General features: G+C 49.0%; 1 protein-coding gene and 1 non-coding gene across 2 annotated transcripts in view; one reads left to right on the top strand and one right to left on the bottom strand.

Annotated features, from left to right (window-relative positions):
• The window catches only part of SRPK3 (SRSF protein kinase 3), a 43035-nt gene that overhangs the window by 26298 nt on the left and 2500 nt on the right, over positions 1-14237 (top strand). The window contains 6 exon segments of the mRNA XM_048490364.1: positions 1544-1697; positions 4541-4813; positions 6187-6290; positions 9295-9402; positions 11240-11309; positions 12115-12207. Coding sequence (XP_048346321.1) covers positions 1544-1697; positions 4541-4813; positions 6187-6290; positions 9295-9402; positions 11240-11309; positions 12115-12207 — 802 coding nt within the window.
• Positions 586-654, bottom strand: TRNAA-GGC. Its single transcript has one exon. It is a non-coding gene; the product is annotated as a tRNA-Ala (tRNA).

Genomic DNA, 14237 nt, shown 5'->3' on the forward strand with positions numbered 1-14237 from the left:
TCAGTCCTTTTGTCTTCTCCAATTTGGGTATTGAATGCAGTTGTCTCCCCTGCTGCTGCCCTTTGCATCTTTTCGGCTGCTGTTGGAAGCAGGATGTAGACCTAGCGGACCGCTGGTCTGATCCAGCAGAAGCTTTTGGAGGAGATGCAGGAGTCTATTGAGATTCATCTCCTACCTGCTTGGTTGTGTGAAGGGTACCCCTAGATGCAAATCCTTTGGGACCTGAGATAGAACCTTGTATCTTCAGATTTTCCCTTCATGGATGTGACTCCAGGCAGAATTTACTGCAGCTACTGATCTGGAGCAACAAAGATTTAGGCTCCCCAAGGGCAAGTTTCTCTCCATTTGCCTGCCTCAGACCTCTAAGAGGGACATTCCTACACGCCCCGTCCACTCTATGGGGGTGGGACTTTTCTGAGCTTTAACATTTAAACAAACACATCAATAGACCAAATAGGCGCATGAAGCTGCCTTCAATTAAATCAGGCTGTCGCTCTATCAAGCTCAGAATTGTCTACTCAGGCTGGCAGTTGCTTTCCAGGTAAAGCTCAGGTAAAGCTTTCCCCCATCCCTGATCCTTTTAACCAGAGATGCCAGGAATTGAACCTGGGACCTTCTGCATGCCAAGCAGATGCTCTGCCACTGAGCCACAGCTGGGAGAAGAGGTGGCCCCAGAATTTCAGGCTCAGTTTCTGTGTGCACATACGAGAGCCAGTGTGATGTATCACTTAGAGCCGGGGTCTGCAACGTGCGGCTCTCCAGGTGTTCATGGACTACAATTCCCATCAGCCCCTGCCAGCATGGCCAATTGGCCATGAGATTTGTAGTCCATGAACATCTGGAGAGCTGCAGGTTGCAGACCCCTGGCTTAGAGTGTCCGACTAGGATCTGGAGGACCCTGGTTCAAATCCCCACTTATGCCATGGAACCTTGGACCATTGGGTGACCTTACATCATTCTCTCGACCTAACCTTCCTCACGGGGCTGTTGTAAGGATATAATGATGGAGAGAATGATTAAAGCCACTTTGGGTTTTCTACTGAGGAGGACATCTTGCAGGTGGGTGATTCCCAGCCCTTCCAGCAGATTGTTATTTGACGAACCTATGAGGAGAGGTGGTCTGTGCTTTCCTCCTTACACCTCCAGGGAACAAGAAAATCTTGGGGAACGGAACCAAACGTTGACTGAGAAAAGCCCACTTGCTTGCCGTCTCTCCGTCACTGGAAAATCATTTCATTTAGATAAAGGTAGCCAATAATGCCCCCACCTTACAGTGGCTTCACTCACTTTTTGAAAAACCTGGACTGTTTATCTACATGGTTCTCCTCTCTTTCCCATTCTGTGTACACAGTAACGTTCAGCTCTACTGTGTCCTGCTGCCGTGGCCCTACCTTTTTTCTCTTCTGCTTCCAATCCTCTTGCCTTCATGAGATAACCCAAGCTGGCTCAGGGCTCGCTGGCACACTCCCTTTACCCTTACCATGCACCCCTGGAATCTTGGGGCAGGGCTGTGACATGGGATGGGGACCTTCTGCCCCCTCAGAACGGGAAGATGTCCAAGAACAAACGGAAGAAATTGAAGAGGAAGCAGAAACGGCAGAGCCAGCTCCTGGCCGAACGGCTTCGGGATCTGCAGCGGCTGGAGGATCTGGCGACCACAGCAGCAGGGGACGCAAGTGAATGCGTAGTAGCCCAAGGTGAGAATGGGGTGAGGGAGAGAGCCCCACCAAAGTCCCCTTTCCGAACACTGGTTCTCATGCCCCTTGAAAGCCAGCACGGTGTAGTGGTTAAGAGTGGTGGTCTGGAGAACTGAGTTTGATTCCCCACTCCTCCACTTGAGCGGCGGACTCTTGTCTGGTGAACTGGATTTGTTTCCCTGCTTCTACACATGAAGTCTACTGTGTGATCTTGGGCTAGTCACAATTCTTCCGAACGCTCTCAGCCCCACCTACTTCACAAGGTGTCTGTTGTGGAGACAGGAAGGGAAAAGGGTGTGTTAAGTCACTTCGAAACTCCTTACAGGAGAACAGGGTGAGGTATAAATCCAAACGCTGCTTCTTTCTGCAGCTTCAAAAAAGGGCTTCCATTTTCTCCATGTATATGTTGTTATTTTGTGGTTCCTGTCCTCGGGGCTGGCATACAGCCCAGGTCTTGGATGTTACCCCTACAGGCTTGTTGGATCTGTCTTTTGTGTGTTTGTGGGTGTGTGTATAATCCCATCATTCCTCCAAGGATCTCAGCACAGAATATATCATCCTCCCCTCGTTTCCCCCCTTCTCCATTTTATCCCCACCATGCCAAGTGGGATGGGCATAGAAAAAGTGACCAGCTGGATTTGTTAAAACACAAGCATTGTGGCTCAGTGGCTATTTGGACCCAGATGTTGGCGCAACCCGCTAACCACTGTGCAACACCACCTGGTGTGGGTTTTCTGTGCGCATTGGTTTTTTCATGAGCTCAGTGCTTTCCTTGATTTGTGCCATAAAAGTTGTATTGTATTAAGAATACTGCCTAACCTCCCCCCTTCCCCCCGAGAAAACACCCTATTCAAAGAGTTAGGGTACAAGAGTCTATTTATCATAAACGCCCAGCTATGAGCAGCAGCTGTGACATATATGTCAGTGTGATTTACTATTTGGGAATGAATCACAACAACTCTCTTGGCTGCTCTGCCAGTTAGCCGAAGTGAAACGTCCGACTGTCTTTAATCACAAAGATCTAACTGCGACACACACAGACCCACGAACACATTTTGAAACTACAACACCCCCACCCCCGATACATTCTGTCTACTGCCGTTAGTAACATACTTGGGAATTTTTTAACAAATGTAGAATACAGGCTTATTTCACAGAGGGGGACTCGTGCAACAGCGAGAACTTCTGTGCTTGTTTGCTGTGTGCAGATTTTTTTATATGGAGGAGTAGTTATGTGAGGCTCCTCCAGTGGGGTAAGAAAGATTAACCCCAAACACAGGTTGGCCGTTTTTGTGAGAGGGACACTATAGTGGCAACAGCTAGACTTGAGTGCAGTAACATCTTTGAGATCAGCAAGAATCTGGGGGAATGAGCTTTCGAGAGTTGAAGCTCTCTTCATCAGATCTGATGAGTTGTACCCCAAAATTCTTGTTGGTCGCTGTGATTCTGCTGTACTCATAGCTATACTCTGTTCCACAGAAAGTAGATAGCAGGGTTATATATTCCTCCACCACAGAACAAACCATTCCGGACCTTTTTGTTGTAGAATGCTCCTCCTGGGTCCTAGTGCCTACCTAGCCCTGCTCCCCCCCTCCCCCCCCATCAATTTGAAAGTAAAAATGCATTAGGGCCTAAATGCTCTTTTATCAAAGTACCATGTTCAGTAATGCACAAAATAACAGTTTTGACAAAGGCAGTGTGTAAAAATAAATGATAATTCTCATATTTGTTCGGGACTACATTCTAATGCGGAAGTATATTATTTTCTCCACCACTGCACCTCAACTGACCGAACTATTATCTTTCTGTGGAACAGAGTATAGCCATTCTATTTCAGACCAATATGGCTACCCTCTGAAACTATCTTCATAGTGATAACAAAGACCCATCTGCTTTTTTGAATACAGCTATCACCTTTGTCTTTGTCTTGGGATTCTTTGCATTGTACAGTGGAACCTCTGTTTTCATCGTCAATTCGTCCAGGGAACTGAGACTCCCATTGACAAGCAATGGAGCAGCAGGGGGTCGCCGGTTTTCGCTGCAATTTTAGTGCACGCGTACCAGCGAAAATCAACAAAAAGTTAAGCAGACAACGAAAACCGAGGTAAGATTTTCACCGAAAGAATTGGCAAAAACCGAAGTCGACGAAATCCGAAGTCGACGAAAACCGAGGTTCCACTGCACCTCTTTGAACTAGGGGTGTTGATTATTTTCTATGATGTCTTTGAGTTGTTCTCTTGTTTTGATGCTTCTCCCCTCATGCTTCAGACTGCAGATTGGGCTGTATCGCTTTTGAATGCTCCCATGTTACCCCCTCCTGCACAGACACCAGAATCTTCAAGCCCTGCCTTTTGCCCGCTGTTGTGGTGTTTCTAATGCACTAGATATTTCTGGGAATATTTTTACTTGGGAACCCTTTGAAAGTGGTACAGCCTTACCTGTAGTTTTAAGTGGTACAGTCTCTATTGAGCATCAGTGGTGTAGTGGTTAAGAGCAGGTGTCCTCTAATCTGGAGGAACCGGGTTTGATTCCCTGCTCTGCCACCTGAGCTGTGGAGGCTTATCTGGGGAATTCAGATTAGCCTGGGCACTCCCACACACGGAGCTCTCTGAGCCCCACCCACCTCACAGGGTATTGTGAGGGGGGAAGGGCAAGGAGATTGTCAGCCCCTTTCAGTCTCCTTCAGAGAGAGAAAGGGGGGATATAAATCCAACACTTCTTCTTCTATTGCCATCTTAGCACTCTCCCACCTGCAAGTGCGATTCTGTTTTTCCTTTCTGGCTTCCGCAGACAGTTTGCAACCAAGTTAGGAAACTCTTGCAAAGCTCTCTCCTTTCCTGTAGACCCGAGCAATGGAACTCCTGTCCCTGCCGCAGGAGGAGCAGAGCCCACGGGCGGGTCCTTAGCCTGCAGCCCTCAGAGCCTGACCTCGTCCTCTGGCTTCTACACACACAACGCCTACGACAGCTGCAATGGCCACTCTCCGCCGGGAACCGCCAGCCGCCACTTCAGCCCCGACTCAGCGACGTCTGGTTTCTCAGGATCCCTCTTCTCTGGCTCGGCCATGTCAGGCGTTTCAAACCAGCGGGAGTGCGGAGGGCTGCTGTCCCCCAGCAGTGAGTATCCGCGCCTGGAACCAGAAGGCAGGGTGGCGGAGGAGAGGCTTAGTCCCGCAAAAGCAGAGAAAAATCCTTTCTTTCCGTCCTGGTGCGTGCTGTTGGCCTCTCCTGTTAGTGGCGCGTTCCTGGAAGGAGTGGTTGAATGATCCGCACATGATACAGCAGAATTCCCTGCCTTTGACAGTGGCTGGTTAGAAAGAAAGGAGGGCAGAGCAGCAAATCCTACAGAGGTGCGGCAGGTAGCTTCTCTCTCAAGGAGTTCTCTACCTTCAAAGAGAGACTTTGGTTTCTTAATGTGTTTTTGGCCAGCAGTTGAGTTAATAATTGTCCTACTGGTTAATTCCTAGGCATAAAAATAGTGGGAGAGCTCTGGCTTACCTGAACAGGACATGCTGCTACCTGACCCACGTGGGCCTCCTCTTCTCCTCTCCTGCCGCATCCCCTAAATGTGTGAATGTTCCAGAAGTTTGTCATGGTGCCCATTCCCCCATTTGGATCTATGCAAAAGCTCAAAGATCTAGTTCTGACACACACACACACACACACACACACACACACACACACACACACACACACACACACACACACACACACACACACACACACACCCCACACCAAAAAAGAGACAGGATTCTGGCTGTTCCTGCCGCGGCCTTTGAGGCAGACCCACCTACCCACTCCAATCGTCTCACGCTCCTTCTGCTGCTGGGGTTTGGGAGCAAACCCTGCCCTCCCCTTCCTGGCTCCTGACATTTCCCCCGATAGAAGGGAAGTTTGAAAGCAGGTGACAAGGTGGACTGAAAGGTCCTTCAGTCAACGAATTTAGGAGTCTCTTGCAGCTGGGACTAGGGAGTGTGTGGGAGGGCCAAAAAGAGAGAATTTGCTGACGTGTGTGGGGGGAGAGGGGCAGGCAGGGCCTGCCTGGGGCAGAGGCGAAAGGAGGGGAACCAAAGCCCAGGGTAGAATGGCTCCCGGGTCTGTGTGCCGCGCGCCCTGTCTATTGTAGCTACGCCACTGGTCTAGGGTCACAGTTTGGGAGGTTGCCAGTTCTGGGTTGGGAGATTAGGGGGTGGATCTTGGGAAGGGGAAAGAGCTGGGTGAGTTATGCTGCCATGGAGTCAGTGTTCCAAAGCCCGGCAACCTGATCTCTAGTCTGGAGATCAGTTGTCATTCTGAGATATCTCCAGGCCCCACCTGGAGGTTGACAGCTCTGTCGCAGCCTTACAAAATGGGTGCTCAGGAGGTAATTTGAAAGCAGTCTTCCAGACTTCTCCTTTCAGTGGCTAAGCACTGAGCTGGGTGCCTGGATGGCTGTTCCTCAGGATTTTTTTTTAAAAAAGCGAAATCACCACCGCCCTCTTCTTTTCCAGTCTCTGCTTTCGGAGCCTCCAGATTCTTGGCCAATCCCTTGGATCCCCAAAACGCAGACAAGATCAGAGTGAAGATCGCAGATCTGGGCAATGCCTGCTGGGTGGTGAGTCTGACGTTGGGACACGCATTCCTTTTCCACGCGCACCTCCCAAAGGGGGCTTGACTGGTGGAGTCAGCTGTGAGATGTGGGAACTGCATTGCAGAGGGTGGCCGGCCAGAACGTGGGCATGAGCTCACAGCAAAAGATCGGCAGGAGGCTTTGGGAAAGCGTGTAGGTTGCCAAGAATAGGGACCACTACCAGGGATGAGATTTTTGGCTGTTTAGCTAGATAGCTGTGTTGGTCTGAATTAGAAGAGCAAGGTCTGAGTTCAGAGGCGTATGGGGGCGGGGGGAAATGGTGCCCAGGGACAACTCCTTCTCCGGGCACTCCACCTCACCCGGGGGCAGGGCTTGGGGAGGGGCACACCCCCACGCTCGGGGTGGGGCTCAGGGCACCGAGCCATGCCCCCCGACCTCTGCGCAGACCAGCTTTTGAAAGCCGACTTGCATGGGGGCTCTGAGGCAGGGTTTGGGGGCACCGAGCCACGCCCACCTGGCCTCTGTGCAGGCCGGCAAAAGCCCTGGGGGTGGCAGGAGATGGCCTGGAGATGGGGGGGCAGGGCTCAACGGCGTGCAGCTGGGGAGCATGCCTTTGGTCACGTGAGGGGGTGCCCAGCGAAAGGCGTGTGCCCGGGGACATGGGTGACCCCATGTCCCTAGGGTAGTACGCCACTGTCTTGAGTTTCAGCTGTACCTTAAAAACCAACAACAGTATTCCCAGGATATAGGCTTTTAAGAGTGGAAGCTCCCACCGTCAGATACAAATGCTGAAAGATCTCATACCCCCCAAGTTGGTCTCCAGTGTGGTCAGTCCAAATGAATGAAATGAATAGGTCATGTGTAGACACAGCAGCAATCAGCACAATACACAGCACAAAACACAAGGCCCTGGCTGTATAATAAAGTACAACTGTGAACAAGTTCAATATTTTCGTGAATCAACAAAGTGCGTACAGGCCTGGCAGAGCCAGCAAATGACACGATCCTTTCCCAAACAAATTCCCAGTATGTACTCGTTTTCGTGGAGTCCATGTCTACCCCTTCAGCCATTGTGTATCAATCACTGTGCCCGTTTCTAATCCTGGAATACTAACCACATGGCAAATACATGAACTAAACATCTCAAATTGTAACCTAGTTTTTAAAAATAGCATGTAATTATAACTACTGTTTTATATCCTTGTACATGTCAATTAAAACTGCACACAATGAATAATTGATCTCATACAGATATATAATCAGTAAGCTAATGAATATGCAAAGTAACAACATTTAAATATTAGAATGACCCTGCTTCGCTTCTGATCTCTGATGAGATTGGGCCTGCTTGAGCCATCCAGGTCAGGGGCCTGTTGTTCTAGAGATAAAAACAAACAAACAAAGCTCGTGGTGGTAAGAGAGGCGCTCGAAACACTAATGCACTTGCTTTTTTTACTGAGAGAGCCTATGTGGTGTAGAGGTTAAGAGCAGCAGACTCTAATCTGAAGAACTGGGTTTGATTCCCCACTCCTCCACATGAGTGGCAGACTCTTATCTGGTGAACTGGATTGGTTTTTCCTGCTCTTACACATGAAGCCTGTTGGGTGACTGTGGGCTAGTCACAGTTCTCTCAGGACTCTCTGAGCCCCACCTACCTCACAAGGTATCTGTTATGGGGAGAGGAAGGGAAGGAGTTTGTAAGCTGCCTTGAGACTCCTTACAGAAGAGGTAGGCAGGGTATATATTCAAACTCTTCTTCTTAACCCTACATCGAATTCCCTACCTTGCCCCAGCTTGCTGAGTGGAGCCTTTTGGGAAGAGGATAGATGTTGCTGACAGAAACATGTAATTAACAAACTGACTGCAAAAATTAAAACTTGAGAGCTGAGCAGAATAGCGAAGCAGTTACACGCACGCACACACACACAAAGAATGTACAACAGAGATCTTACAGCACTGTGTTGTAGTATCTTGGCCATCATTTTGGGCTTCTAGCAGCCCCGTGGGACATCACTGGGCAACTGATAGGAGAGGGCTTGTAGCCACGTGCCTTCCCCTCTGTTGGTTGACAGTGTCTGGGGAACCAGGTATAAAAAACACATCCTCTGTTCTTTCTGTTCTAGACTTCACCCCACCCCAAGATGACGGTCGTTGCAGGCTTTGCTGAGAGAATGCTCTGCTCTTAAACACTCCCCCCCCCAATTCCATTAGCTGATCTGCATCCCTCATAGTGTGAGGCAAGGAAATGACAGGGGAGGGGGGAAATAAGGTTTCCTCTCCTTTGTGATCCTTCATGAGCCTTCTTCCCTCCCACCTTGTAATTGAAAAAGAATAATATAACCTTTTCCCTACCCTCTTTAGTGATAATTTACAGGCTTATTGTAAAATAGGGCACACTGTTGTACTCATATGGCAGATGGGGTGGGACCTAAAACTGAAAGAATTTGTGAGAGAATTTGTGGCTGAGGCAACATTTGAACCAGGCATTACCTAGGCCTCACAGGTAAGGCAGAGGCCCAACCCTACATTTTTATTTATTTTCTTCATTTGCACCCTGCCTTTCTTCCCAATGGGAACCCAAAGCAGCTACTGTTATTCTCCCCTTTTCTATTTTATCCTCACAACCTTCCTGTGAGGAAGGTTAGATTAAGAGCGTGTGATTGGCCCAGGCTCATTCAACAAACCTCTGTGGCAGAGGAGAGATTCGAACCTGAGTCTCCCAGATGCTAGTCTAACACTCTAACCACTACACCACCCTGGCTGTCACTCACCTTTGCTGAGATGATGCAGGGGAATAACGGGGAAGAAGCTCTGATTCTCCTTTCCAGATGTCCCTACCTTCTCCAGCCTGTGTTTCTTTCTTAAGACATTACGATGATACTTTTAGAGATCGTACATTATACAGTTACATTTTCAGTTTTTCCTTTCTGGCCACGGAAACGAGTGACCAGTAGTGCTCCCCCCTCTTCATTTTTCGCCCTAACGTTAGAATTTACTGGTTTTCTGTTTGTTTCTGTCTGTTTTTCAGCACAAACATTTCACGGAGGACATTCAGACTCGCCAGTATCGGGCTCTGGAGGTTCTCATCGGTGCCGTCTACAACACTCCGGCAGATATCTGGAGCACAGCGTGTATGGTATGTCCCCCCCCCCCTCCTTTTCTGCCTTTTAGTTTTCCATTTTCCATTCCTTGATTTGATTAGGTCAGAGAAAAGGGGATGCTCTGGCCTCCGTGTCAGTCAGGAACACTCGGTACCATTTTGTTTCCATGCAGCGGCCTTTGTTCTCAGCCCAAGCAAAAGAGACCAGGCCAAGAGCATTGCTGGGGCCAGCAGCCTGGGAGAAGTTTTATTTATCAGCCTTGTAACTACTGTTTGTCAGCCATGTTTCTCTCTGCTGCAGAGATCTCCTCCAACCTTTTTTGAACTTGCAGCCAACAAGGGAATTCTGACATTTTGGTGGGCACAGCCATTAAATGGCTACCCAAAATGGTTGCTGCAACTTCCTTTCAGTCACACACCATCCTTATGTTATGGTGGCAGCTGCTGCCAGCACAACTTTTTGATAAACTGGCACGCAGGGACGTATCACGAAGGGGTGACCAGGTCAAGCACTAAAATACACACACACACACACACACACACCCCCCCGGTCTCTTCCCGTCTGCTCGCCTGCTACAAAGTTAAACAGACAGGCTGCTTAACACACACCTGGAAAACTATCAGCCAGCACCGTGGTGCCATGGTCGCTATGTTTGGAACCCGTGCTCTGATGCAACATACAGCATATCAAATGCAATGAAAATAATATCACAAGCAGCAAAATAATATTAAGAGCAACGGAAATTGTTCTGTAACTGTGTAACTTTTAGAGTATTTTAAAAGTACCTCTCCATCTGAAAGCTTATTGAATTTTCCTCACCCTCCTTTCATCGTTTAAAGACCTTGATGGTATTGTGGTTGTGGAAATGTGCATATATGCTTACATTGTGTCGAACAGCTAGTGCTAATCATTTAAAAATAATCTAACCAGTTGACAGTCCTAGTTTCTAGCACAGGTGGTGGGCATTTGGGAGGGGAAAAATGAGGAAAACACAGACTTTCTGAATCCTCAGATCCTTTAGAAACTTAAAATGGAACATGGGTAGGAAGTCCCATCTTCCACACGGGAGGTATTTCAAAGTGACACCATCTAGTGTGTGTTATTTCCCTGCCATTTTCCTTGGAGCTGGTCCAGAACACATTTGGGGTGGTTGACAAGGATCTCTGAGAAGGAACACCTTCGTGCCAACAGAAAGCCGACTCGTCCAAGCCTTCTCCAGACAAATCCCTTAAATGTCTGACAACAGCCACCAAGGCAGAGTCCGCATGACAAGTGTGCTGTGCATAAGCCAGCCATATAAGCAAGTTAACATGATCCTCATCCTCTGAAAATAATTCCATGTCTTCTCAATGCCTGATTTTGCTGCATGATGGAATCGGTGTTTGGGTCTCTGTCCCGACTCCTGCCAAGTTTTAAAAATTGGGCAGGGAGCGAAATAGAGCAAAGGCCACTAAGGCCATTCACCTTAGAGAGCAGCAGGAGGAGGATCAGCAGCAGCAGCAGAATCATCATCATCATCATCATCATCATCTCCTCCCAGTTCTTTATATGGTTGCCTGAGCCAGACCCACAAATTTCACTGATGGCCAGAAGCTGTCTCCTGAAGTGGATCTTCCCCATTACTTAGGCTTCTGTGATGGCGTGACTCGTTTCCTTGTACTTTCATCTTTTTTGGCAGAGTTGGGAGGGGAAACACAGAGGAACTGCCTACCTGGTGTTTCACAGGTTCAGAGTTCAAATCTTAATATTTTCTGCTTGAGCAGAAAAATGAGGATGGATGTAAGGGAGCCAAAGTCTTTTTGCTTGGTAGATGTAATCGCCTCGTCAAGTACATAAAGGTCCCTATAATTCTGCCCCTCCTTCCCTTGGCAGGCCTTTGAGCTGGCAACTGGTGATTATCTCTTTGAGCCACACTCGGGTGAGGATTATACCAGGGACGAAGGTAGGTGGCTCTGCCTGGGTCATGCTTTGCTGAGCAGATGGAGTGGAGGGCTGGGTCTGCATGAGGCCTGGGCTTGATATTGTCATCCAGGAGGGAGTGGAATTGATGCCCAGATTCCGCAAGAATATCCAAGGGTTGTTTTGAAAGGAGATTAAAAGGCCGTATTGGCTCATCATTTTCTGGAATACCATTACAAATCTGGCTGAAGGAATATCCTGTGGGGAGGAGAGCCGAGAACACCACAGAATGGAAGGCGGGGGAGTTGTGTGCCTCTTTGGTACATAAAGAAACTTCCCAGGTTGCATTGCTCTAAAATCCCAAAATGGATTAGGCCACCTTCTGCCCTTTGACAACCTGTGGAGGGACATGATTTCCTGGCCCGACTCCCTACCAAACTGCCCCTCCCAGGCCCATGGACAATCAGGAGTGATTTCCTCAAACCTGAGGCCTAAACTGAACATTGCGGTCTTCCACATGTCATGTCTGGGTTCCTCCAACCTGACTTTTGGTCAGTCAGCCACACATCAGCTGAGAAACCCCTGCTGGGGACTGAGTTCTCAGGCATGTGTGGGACTGGTTTATACTGGGAATGGGCTGTGAATGTTTGGGAAATGGGCAGGAGACTTCCTGCTGACATATGACTGTCTGACTGGAAGTCAGGTTGGAGAACCCAGACCCAGCTCCTTATGGAAAATTTTCACGAGTTGTTGGGCCTTTTTTTGAGAGCAGTGTTATGGCCGGTGGCCTTGCCATCAGAGAGAAGTTGGAAGATCTGATTAATCGCCTTTTCTTTTCCTCTTTTCAGATCATATCGCCCACATTGTCGAGTTGCTGGGCGATATCCCTCCACACTTTGCTCTTTCGGGGCGCTATTCCCGCGAGTATTTCAACCGACGGGGTAAGTCAAGAGGATGCCCCCTTCCCTGTCATGCTGTGAAATCCTGGGGTGGGGAGGGGGGAAGGGTGCTGATGGCACAGGAGGCCGAAAGGACGGGGTGGTGATGAAGAGAGAAAGATAACTGGCCGTGAGGAGAGTCTGGTGAGGAGGCCAAGATCTCTTGAAGGCAACATCTGGGCACTAAAGCAAGTCAAAGGCTTTGCCTTCCCAACTGAAATAAATGTTCTGAAGGTCACAGGAAGCTGCACCAATTACTGTCCAGAACAGACACATACTCTGGTGGTTTTGTTACTGGTGGATCGCTGCTGGGGACAGGGTTGGTACTAGAGGTGTATCAGGAGGTTCAGACACACTGTGTCCAGTTACATACTGGGTAACAGACTTCTGTGATACACCTCTGAAGATGCCAGCCACAGATGCAGGCAAAACGTCGGGAACAAGATCCACCAGACCACGGCCACACAGCCCGGAAAACCCACCACAACCAGTTGAATCTGGCCTTGAAAGCCTTCAACAAGATGCATATTAGCCCCACACACAAGGGGGGCCTTATTCCCACTGTGTGTGGGAGGGTCACAACTAACGTATGGTGACCCTGTAAGGCAAGTGACATTTAGAGGTAGTTTGTCATTGGCGACCTGTCCAGAACAACTTCATTGAGGGTCTCCCATCCAAGTACGAAGCAGGGCCAGTCCTGCTCAGCTTTTGAGATCTGTCAAGATCAGGTACCCTGGGCCCTCAAGGTCAGGGGCAGAGACAAACAGAGCAGGGTTCCATTGTCTTGACTCTGTGGGATCTTGGACTTCCTTGGGGGTCTCCCATCCAAGTACTACCCAGGGCTGATCCTGGGATAAGTCAGGGCAGAAACGAGCAGCAGCGGAAGGGTTGGTTTATACCTCCTGTTTTTCCTCCACTATAAAAAGTCTCAAAGTGGCTTCCAATTACCTTCCTCCACACACACAAACAACAAGACATCTTGCGAGGTAAGTGGAGCTGAGAGAGCTCTGAGAGAACTGTGACTAGTCCAAGGTCACCCAACAGGCTCCGTGTGGAGGAGCAGGGAAGCAACCCTGGTTATCTGGGTTAGAGTCTGCCACTCTTAGCCTCAAAACCATGCTGGTTTGCCATTGCCTGCCTCTGCAAAGTGACCCAGGACTTCCATCCAAGTCCTAACCAGGGCTGACCTTACTTAATTTCCAAGATCTGACAAGATTGGGCTACCGTGGGCTAACCAGGTCATGGCAGAGCTGTATTAGCAGCCTGTAAAATGCAATCTTGAGGGCAGCATTGTTCTGAGCCACTCACAACTACACTGGAAAATCCAGCCAGCAGCATTCTCAAGGTTAACGCCATGACTTATAATACCCCAGGGAGCACTTTTGCATTAACCCTGCAAATAGGAACCACACCCTGGGTCTGCCTCTGTTTTTTTCTTCGGAGCTTTTGCAAAGGAACTTCTTAGCCTCTCTCTGCCTCTCTGCTGCCTGAGTCGGAAATTTCATCTGCCGCTTGGAGGGCTATTCAGAAGTTTTAACAGCACATCTGGGCAGAACCTGAACATTCTCTACCTTGGACTGGTCACAGGTGTTAGATGTGTGTGGGAAGAAATTTATGGAGGAGAAGTAGAACTGTGGCTACCAATCTTGATCCTCTTGATCTGAGATTGCAAATGCCTTAGCAGACCAGGTGCTTGGTGCAGCAGCAGCAGCAGGCCATTGCTTTCACATCCTGCATGTGAGCTCCCAAAGGCATCTGGTGGGCCACTGCAAGTAGCAGAGTGCTGGACTAGATGGGCTCTTTCTTATTTTCTTATGGAACTGCGTACCTTGTGGGGGAGGGATTTTTGCACATCTGGATCCTGTTCCACAGCAGCCCAGATATTTTCTGAAGGCTGAAATACTGTTAGGGGAGTGTGCTATGACAAGAGTTCACCAAAAGCTCTTCGTTGTGGGCGGCTGCTCCGCCGTGTTCTGAACCTCTAGTTGGGGGTGGGGTGTGTGTCCAGTTTTGGAATCGGAGATTGATCGCTG

This window comes from Sphaerodactylus townsendi, linkage group LG03 (assembly GCF_021028975.2).
Source record: "Sphaerodactylus townsendi isolate TG3544 linkage group LG03, MPM_Stown_v2.3, whole genome shotgun sequence".
Classification (NCBI taxonomy): Eukaryota; Metazoa; Chordata; class Lepidosauria; order Squamata; family Sphaerodactylidae; genus Sphaerodactylus; species Sphaerodactylus townsendi.